The sequence below is a fragment of the Trachemys scripta genome, chromosome 4, assembly GCF_013100865.1.
Source record: "Trachemys scripta elegans isolate TJP31775 chromosome 4, CAS_Tse_1.0, whole genome shotgun sequence".
Lineage (NCBI taxonomy): Eukaryota > Metazoa > Chordata > Testudines > Emydidae > Trachemys > Trachemys scripta.
In genome coordinates, this window is record NC_048301.1 from 139,565,681 (window position 1) to 139,575,650 (window position 9,970).

Here is a 9,970-nt window from a genome sequence, read left to right on the forward strand (position 1 = left end):
TCATCTCCCTTACACAGCAAAACATTTAGGACTTGCAATTAATGGTTAAAACATCTGCAAACAGATCAGTCTCAGTACCTCTCCATTCCTTATTTCACCAGCAAGCATAGCAATCGGTCACACATATCCTTTATACATTTTGCATACCTGCAAAGCCTTAGGGGACTTTGTCTCATAAGCTAACCAATCACACTCAGGCTTAACTGGCTGTAAGTTTAACAGGGCATTTTCTGTTTTCCAGGTCATACCCAGCACTCTACTCCTAAAACACACAGTTGGGCAAATTGTGAAACCTTTCAGGCAGCTATTCCATACAGGATAAGTAGCAGGTCCCTGCACCAAGGATTATGAGTACTTTTTCCAGACACCTTCAATGGACTAAGGGATGCACAGCTCAGGGAGGGAGTAGCACTTGCATTACCAGTTACACTGGCCCAGTTGGGGTACTTGCCTTACAGGAGAAAAATCACGGTGTGCCTACCCACTTGGAATAGACTGAACTGCTAGGGATGGAAGATCCAGGTGAAGATGCACTCGTTGGCATCCCATTATTAACCATATGCCTTTGAAAGTGAGCTGTATCTTTAGCCAATAGTGCGATAGCCAGTTAGTGCATGATAGAAAGCTGTTGTTGCATAAAATATACCAGTGTAATTATGCCTCTGTAACTCTCCAGGTTGACACACTTATTCACAGGAAGTTATGCCATTATAACCGTACTTGCAAAATTATACCAGTAAAACTTCCAGAGTAGATAAACCCTGAGAAATGTTTAACAAAAATACAGTTGCCTCAGTACCAAATACAGAGGTAAAATAACCTTTCTACTCCTACTCAAGATTCCTGTTTATGCATCTCAGGATTGCATGAGCTTTTTTGGAGACAGCATTGCACTGGGAGCTCATATTCAGCTGATTATCCACCACACCCCACATTTTTTTTTCAGAGTCCCACGTTCCCAGGATAGAATCCCCCATCCTTTAAGTATAGCCTATATTCATACATATATTTACGTTTAGCCACATTAAAATGTGTATAGTTTTCTTTTGCCCAGCTTGCAAAGTGATCCAGTTCACTGTGAATCCATGACCTGTCCTCCTCATTATTTACCACTCCCCCAATTTATGTGTCATCTGCAAATTTTATCAGTGATCATTTTCTGGTTTTTTTCCGGGTCATTGATAAAAATATTACAAAGCAGAGGATCAAGCACCCATCTCTGCAGGACCCCACTAGAAACACACCTGCTCAATGAGGATTCCCTGTTTACAGTTACAGATGGAGACATCTCAGTTCACCAGGTTTTAATCCATTTGTAGAGTGCCATGTTAAATACCCGTGTCTTCGCAATGTGCGGAGGATGCCATTTTGTTCTGTAGTGTGTTCAGGGGCTGGATGGAATCGTCCCACTGGCACAGCCAGTCAGGAAGTCATATTCAGGGCTCACATGGGAATGCAATCCATGCATTGCATCCATAGATGGCACGCCGCTGCTCAACTTGCAAAATTCAATTCCACTCCCTTGAAATTCCCACTAACCATCCCCAAAACCCATTGACAGATCAGTTCCTCTCTTCATCAGCTTTGTCCCCCTCCGACATCTCACACCCATGATCATAAATAAGGCGATACTACCCACCCCTCCTCCTTAAACCTTGTATTTTAGAATAAGTATGAGTGGAGAAGTGTCTCACCAGAATCAAAAAAGTACCAGCCCATTATTTTCTATCATTACAACTGTAGATCTATTTAATCTGAAGTTACATTTGCTGGATGGGGTTTCTTTTTTAAGTGGACATTTGCCAAGTGTTTAAGGAGATTTGATCGGTCATTGAAGCTTTTCCCACAGTCAGTACATTTGTGAGGTCTATCTCCCCGATGCACAGACTGATGCGCGGTAAGGTGGGACTTCTGAAGAAAGATTTTCCCACATTCAGTACATTTGTGAGGCCTCTCTCCCTGGTGTATTAACTGATGCTGGGAAAGGGCGAACTTCTGACGAAAGCTTTTCTCACACTGCGCACATTTATAGGGCCGCTCTCCGGTGTGGATTCTCATGTGTTTAGTCAGGGTTGATTTCCGCCCAAAGCCTTGCCCGCATTCGGTGCATTTGTAAGGTTTAGCCCCTGTGTGGGTTCTACAGTGACTGGTAAAGTGTCCTCGCAGCCTGAAGCTTTTGTCGCAGTCGGGACACTGATAGGGTCTCTCTTCCCTGTGGATTCTCTGATGCATAGTAAGGTATGAGTACTCGCTGAAGTTTTTCCCACAGTCAGTACAGCTATAGTTTTTCTCCTCTTTGTGGGTCCTTTCATGTCTGCTGAGTATTGACCTGTACACAAAGCTCTTTCCACAGTCTGCACATACATAGGGTCTCTCTCCTGTATGGTTTTTCTGATGCCTTCGAAGGTGAGCATGCTGGTGGTAGCTTTTCCCACATTCAGCACAGCTGTAACGTTTCTCTTCCAGGTGGGTTTTCTGATGCACAGAAAGAGCGGAGTTGCTACTGAAGCTTTTCTCATTGTCACCATTTGTGCTTGTTTGTGCTCCGGTGTTGGTGCCCTGGTGGGCGATGGTGCTTTTCAATTTCTTGGAATCTCTCTCGCGTTGATTAGATATACTGCCTCTTTTGCCTGCAGGGCGTCTCTGCTGCCTTCGTGCCATGCCCTGACTTCCACAGCCTCCTACCTGCTCAGGACCCCGGGGTCTCCCTGATGATGTCCTCTGTGGTTCTGCTCCTGCAAGCCCTTCCCGCTGGAGATTCTTAGCTTCATCTTCACTCATGATCCCATCATTAAATCCTCTAGGTTCCTCTTCTTTGTGGATTCTCTGATGTTGAACAAGTCTCTCTCTTAGGACAAATTGCTGGCCACAGTATGGACACTTATAGGGTCTCTCCACCCTGTGGACTATGTAACGATGATATACAAGGATTGTCTTCGCTCTGAATCTTTTCCCACACTCAGTACATTTATAAGGTTGTTCCATTCTGTGACTCATGGTGTGATCTTTGAGCACTGAACTCCGACTGAAGCTTTTCCCGCATTCTTTACATTTATAAGGTCTCTCTCCTTTGTGAGTTCTCAGATGTATCTGAAGGTATTTTTCTTGGGTGAAGCTTTTCCTACACTCACTACACTTGTAAGCACTCTTTTCTGCACCAGTTTGATGATGCTTAATCAGGAGAGAGCAGTCATTGAAAATTTCCCCAAGTTCAGTGTCTGTATTTGGTCTCTTCCCCATGCAGTCTGTATGCTGTGTGCTGGTGTCTTTGGATTTCCTTAAGCCTGTTTTGCTGCAAGTGGATTTACTTTGTCTCGAGTCTGGAGGGTCTCTGTGCTGCTGTCTCACCTTGCCCCTACTCTCACTGGCATCTCCCCACTCAGGGCACTGGGGTTTCCCCGACAACATCATGTCTGGCTTTGCTCTCGCAGACCCTTTCTTCTGGGGATTCTTGTCCCTGTTCTCACTCACAATCCCATCGTTGAATCCTCTATATGCCTCTTTGTTGTGGATTCTCTGATGCTGAATAAATCTCTCTCTCAGAATAAAGAGCTGGCCGCAGTCTGGACACTTATGGGGTCTCTCTGACTTGTGGACTGTGTAACGGTGAAGAACAAGGCTTGTCTTGTGTCTGAATCTTTTCTTGCATTTGTTACATTTATAGGGTCTCTCCCTTCTGTGAATTTTCAGATGTATCTGAAGGTATTCTTGTCGAGTGAAGCTTTTGCCACACTCACTACACCTGACGGCACTCTTTTCTGCACTAGTTTGCTGATAATGTTGAATAAGAAGAGAGCTGTTACTGACTCTTTCCCCCAGTTCATTGATGGTATTTGGTGTCAACTCAATATGGGTTACTGGGTGGGTGCTGGTGTCTGTGGATTTCCTCAAGCCTCTTTTGCTGTGAGTAGATTTACTCCTGCCTGGAGAGTCTCCTCTCTGCCGCCCCATTCTGTCCTGACTCTTGCTGACATCGGCCCCATCAGGGCCCTGCGGTCTTCCTGAGAACATCCTGTGCATCTTCACTCCCACAGCCCCTTCCTGCTGGGGACTCTCCTCCTTGTTTTCACTTGCTGCCCTGGTACCTGTTGGGAGAGAGAATCCAGATGGGATTCACTGCATGTGCTGGGGATAGAGGGGGCAGTAAAGGGATTAATCATTGATAACAGAACCTGATAGGCAGGAAGTATATTCCACCAAGTGGCAGAGGAGGGGTGAGTTCTGCCTCAAAGTCTCATCTGAGCCCTAAGAAAAAGGCTGAGGGAGGAAAAGGCTTCTGCCAGGGATCAGGCAGGACGATTGGGAGCCAGGAGTGACACCTGCCATGAGGACAGGACATAATAGTGAGTCAGATGAGATGGGACAGAACAGGGAGAGGACTCAGTGGGTTTGCTGGGATCCCAGCTTTTCCAAGCCCCAGATAGTTTCTCAATTGGTGTCACTCATTCCTCACTTGTCTTAGTGCCTCTTGGGATTTCCCTTTTCGCAGAGCCCTGGAGATCTGGGAGCCACATCTCTTCCCCTCGCTCCATCTGGGATAGCACATCTGGTTTAGCAATCAGAAATTCTGCTCATTGGAAAGAGATACATGCATCACAACATGTTAAGTATTCGTCGATCACTTAACTACAAAGAACATTCCAAGATGTTCTTTGCTGAAGGGAAAAGACATAATTCATATAGTTTATAAAAGATTTAGGCCATGTCTACACTATGGGGACAATAGCAACTGCTCACCCAACGAGAGGAGATTCTCATAATTCTCCTGCATGACATCTCTGTACAGTTCCTTCTGCTTTTCATCCAAAAGAGCCCATTCATCTTCAGAGAAGTACACGGCCACCTCCTCAAACGTCACTGGCATCTGAAATGACATGGGTCTCCCACTCAGCACCTGGCTGGTCTGGCCACAATCCCACCACTCAGACACAAGCTGAGCAGCAAAGGGCAGAGCCATCACCATCAACGCAGCATTAGAGGAGGGGAAGGAATCCCATTTCCCACTCTCCCAACCTCCTCCACTCAGCAAGTGATGCCAGACTCAGCCTGCCCATCCCTACAGGGCTCTTAGCCCCAATCCAGGCCACTCAAGCAAGCACCTGGAGCCACAAGGGAGCCCCATTCAGCACATGCTTTTCCTGCAATAGTCTCACCACTCAGTTGTGGGATGAACTGCCAGGGGCGAATCCTGACCAACTGGAGGGGCATGAAGTGAACTACCCAGGGTGTGGGAGGAGCTCCGCATGCACAAGGCACCTCCCAAAGAAAAGGGTGTGATTATTTTATTGATGGGGAAGAAAAAGTTGGAAAGATCATTGAGCAATGGAGGAGCCGGGAGGAGGTGAGAGGAATGAGTGAGGACAGACAAGGAAGCAGCATGGCCCCGGAGGAGGAACAGTGCGGACCGTTTCACAACTCACCATACAGCCGAACCTATGGAGCGAGGCCACCAGATCCTGGTCTCCTTCATTCCCCTCATCATAAGGATGAAACAAATAGGGCGCAGGAAGATCTAAAGGATTACAAAGATACCGTTAGAGGGACCCACACAGACACACACGCTCCTGGACCTCACAACTCTATTAGGAACACGGATTCACCCAGCCTCCATGTGCCACTAGACAACCAAATGCTGTTCCGATGATTTCATGCAGGCTGCCTTGGGGACTCCCCTCCCTGCTGTGCTATCCATGCTCCCCAACATCACATGCATCTCCACACACAACTTATTACCTCGTTGCTGTGAATACTGCAGCTTCTCTCTGAGGTCACAGCTCAGTTGTGGTCCTGGGCGGTGGAACCTCTGAGACCTTGAGCTGGACAGGGGCTTCATCATCTCAGAAATCCCTTCTCTTCTGATCACACAAACTGAGACCTGGGAAACATAGATGTTGTTAGCTCTGTGTGAGGGACAAAGGTAGCATCTGAGGGGCAGTGACAAGTGGCTCTCAGATTCTCTACTAAACAGAGTTATTGAAAGCCAATGGGCCTGCCACACACACGAAAGGGGCTGTGTGTCCCCCCACATTTCCATCTTCCAGTTTTCACCAATATCAGTTGGGTTCTGCCCTTTGATGACTAGAAGAGATCCCTCAATTTTGTATTTCTTCCTTGTAGCCTTCTGCCCAAACCAAACCTTCTTCCTTCCCGTGCTGCTTTTTTCTTCCTAGTGAACCCTTTCTGAACTCAGGTGATGTTACCTCAATTCTACCTTTTATTTGACTGGTCCTGACACCTAGGAATATCAGATCACAATTGCATTCCTGCAGGTAGGTGGCTCTTTTTATGCTTTTTAATGAACATTATTATTATTTGTTGGTATTACCCTAGAGCCCAGGAGTCCTAGTCATGGGCCAGGATTCCATTGTATTGGGTGCTGTACAAAGAGAGAGAAAAGTAACATTCTATTCCACAAAGAGCTTCCCTTGTAACATAATCCCTCTACATTTGAGGGGCATCACTCAAAGGGGTATCCAATTTTCTCATGAGTCTGAGTTAACAGAATTTTATTTAATGAAAATCTTTTTGTTTGAACCTCGACCAGATCCAGATTTAACTGTTCCTCTTTCAAGACCCCTTTTAGATCCAAACCAAGCTTTATACCCGTGCTCTACATTTTCCAGTGTACTTGTCTTTTTGGTAGTGAGAGATTAGCTCTAGTTTGATTTAATTGAGTGCTTTTCCCATAAGGAGCTCCACTCATCATCATATCAGAACTGTTAGGTTACCTTCGGCCTCTGTGTCAGACAAAGCCTTGTCATAGGAAGATGCTGAACTCTGAAGTAACATGAAAATACCCAGAAAACCATCTGTTCTCTGTTTCTTGTTAAATGAGAGAGACAGTCTATATGATTTACCTGTGTCCAGCTTCATGGTTCAAGATGTATTTGTCACATTCAGATCGAAAAAAGTTTTGACCCTCAAAACTGAGGACACACTTTATTTTACATTTCACGTTGATCATTTGGACAAGGGTGCCTCTTTGCTAAGCCATCTCTTACTTAACGGGTAGTAATTTCCAAACCATGCTAGTATAACCAAGGTATGGACTAAATCTTTACAAATTCCCTTGGTGCTTTTGTCTAAAGACATTGGCCAGTGGGCAGCAATCTTTAATTTCCCATTTCAGCTAGGGAGACATTTAGATTACACTGACTAGTTTAAAAGCAATGCGGTCTGTCACTCTCACTTCCACAGCCTCCTAGGGAAGGTCAGGAAAGTTACAATATGTCTACACTAGAAAGGTTATGCTGGAGCCCAGCATAGCCCCCTAGTGCAGACGCAATGTACACTGACAGAAGTGTTTCTGATGGCAACTGAACACCTCCCCAAACAGCATTAGCTATGCTGCTAGCAGCATTTTTCTTTCAGCGTAGCTGTGTTCACACTGGGGTTTTTGTCAGCATAGCCATGTTACTGAGGGTGTGTGGTTTTTCAGCCCTGACTGACATACCCACACCGGCATAAGTTTTAAGTAGAGACCAGGCCTTAGTTCCTCTTTTAGAGTACAACCAACTTTTGGCCACACACCCAGAAGTGTAGCTGGTGCTCTTGCTTTTTCACTGTTTCTTTTGCCTGGAAGATGTTTACCTTAAACTAAACTTTACAGAAGCAAAACATAAAGGGATAGTTCCAATAAATAACCCCAAAATTCCTTGTTGAATGTAATTAATACTCCAATTGTATGGAGGTTAGACTGACTTTGCATTCACAATTGGAATTGCAAGGTTATACATGCCAAAAATAAAACTACCTAAGCATAACATAAGATCTTTTAATTTCTCACTTGCATTTCATAGAATTATAGAAATGTAAGGCAGGGAGGGGCCTCAAAGGGTCATCTAGTCCAGTCTCCTGGGCTAAGGCAGGACCAAGTAAACCATCTAGACCATCCTGGACAGGTGTTCGTCCAACCTGTTTTTACATCCTCCACTGATAGGGATTCCACCACTTCCCATGGAAGATTATTCCAGAGCTTAACTACTCATCTTGTTAGAAAGATTTTCCTAATACTCCCGGACCTAGGACTGATCCCTGCGGAACCCCACTGGATACACACTCCCACTTTGATAGCGGACCATTGATGATTACTCTTTGAGTAGGGGCTGTCAATAATTTTTGCATCCACCTTATAGTAATTTAAGCTAGATCACATTTCCCTAGTTTCCTTATGATAATGTTATGTGGGACTGTGTCAAAAATTTAAGTAAAATTGAGATCATAGAATATCAGGGTTGGAAGGGACCTCAGGAGGTCATCTAGTCCAACCCCCTGCTCAAAGCAAGACCAATCCTCAGACAGATTTTTACCCCAGTTCCCTAAATGACCCCCTCAAGGATTGAACTCACAATCCTGGGTTTAGCAGGCCAATGCTCAAACCACTGAGCTATCCCTCCCCCATGTCTGCAGCTTCCCCCTATACATTAGGCCAGTAACCCTCAGCTTGCTTAGTGCTAGGTCAACAACCAGCATTAAAAACTTTTTTTAACCTTTTACTAAAGGTACCGAGGAAAAAAAGAAAAAACAATTAAGCAATTTGAAATGTAAAGTATAAAGCAAGGCTTTCATTTCAACTATATCCCTTATTCCATTTTCCTTTAGCTGTAGAGAGTTTTTAGAAGAGGGGGAAGGAATCTTTTAGATCAGAGGTTCCCAAAGTGGGCGATACCGCCCCCTGGGGGGCGTTGGAACGATCCGGGGGGCAGTAGTAGCCTCGGGTGCAATTGGGGGGCGTTGAATAAAAATAAGGGGGCGGTGGAAGCATAAAGAAAGAATAAAAGAAAATTTTGAAAAATCGTAGCAGGCTTTTGTCGGTACAGTACTATTTGAAGTGTAGAGTCAATATATTTGTCATATTTTTTATTACAATATTAACAAAAACAGGAATGAAATCTTAAAAAAACTTAACTATTAACATTTATTTATATCTATCGAATCATCTGTGTTAATTGGTAAATAAGGCGTGTGTTAATAAGGAACAATTATTTAAATAAGGGCAAACTAAATTAAAACTATTAACTGATTTTAATTGCATATTGATTATTTTTTAATTAATTATTTCTTGATAAATTTAGTTTGATATTTGACAATTTAATATCAAATACATATATCTAATGCTGAGCAAAGAACAAAACCCAGTTTATTAGTTTCATTAGTATTTTAGTTTGGTTGTCTTTTGCCATCTTACGCAAAAACCACTGTATACCTGATGTCGTGGGCGATATTCTAATAACACATCTTTCTTTACTATATTGTAGGACGTAGGTAGAAATATAGATACATAAAAGAACACAAATTTGTCACTGCATCTTTCTGTTTGTTCGCTTAAAGAAGGTAGATTTCCAGGGGGGCGCTGAGTAATTTTTTTTCTGAAAAGGGGGCGGTAGGCCAAATAAGTTTGGGAACCTCTGTTTTAGATGGTGCTAAGGATGGTAACAACCTTCCTTTTTGTGGGGGAAGAGAAGAAGTTAGTTGAAATGGGCTGAAGTTGCTGTTTCTGTTTTTAAAGTCTGCTCTCGTGTCCGTGAAGACAGAACAAGACAAATGCACAGAAAAGGGAGAGGTAAGAACAAGACAGACAGAAAATGCAGTTCTGTCTCGTGTGCTGACTCTTAGTTGCAATCTCGCTGCTGGAGAAACAGAAAAAAGAAAAAGGTACTTGGTTGTGTTTTAAGGTTTGCAAATTCCTCATCCCAAAATTGGGATTTTCAAATCTTATTTGATTGGATGCTACAAAAAAAAAAAAAAAATCACATTTGAACCTGATGTTAATAAAGATAAGAACTTACAACTCACTTTATTTGTAGCTTTATTTGGCTTTGTCCATATCGTTAGTAATTTGTATGAGGTGAGTGTTTTTACAGGCCAATAATGACTTTAACTGTAACTCTAGTGGGGGAATGTATGTAGACAAGAAAGGTGGGTGTACTTTGGATAGTTAAATCCTGATAGGCTGGGTTGGACTGGAATT

General features: G+C 43.7%; 1 protein-coding gene across 2 annotated transcripts; it reads right to left on the bottom strand.

Annotated features, from left to right (window-relative positions):
* Positions 1 to 934: 934 nt before the first annotated feature.
* Positions 935 to 7,122, bottom strand: LOC117876236 (zinc finger protein 585B-like). 2 transcript variants are annotated; one of them, XM_034768184.1, is made up of 5 exons: positions 5,734 to 7,122; positions 5,421 to 5,512; positions 4,738 to 4,864; positions 4,454 to 4,567; positions 935 to 4,085 (listed from the first exon to the last, which is right to left on the bottom strand). In XM_034768184.1, the coding sequence occupies exons 1-5, from the start codon at positions 6,032 to 6,034 to the stop codon at positions 1,750 to 1,752; spliced, it is 2,970 nt and encodes a 989-aa protein (XP_034624075.1). In that variant the 5' UTR covers positions 6,035 to 7,122; the 3' UTR covers positions 935 to 1,749. The 2 variants fall into 2 exon arrangements, with proteins under 2 accessions (XP_034624075.1, XP_034624074.1); XM_034768183.1 differs by having other exon boundaries at positions 4,454 to 4,570.
* Between the last annotated feature and the right edge of the window lie 2,848 nt (positions 7,123 to 9,970).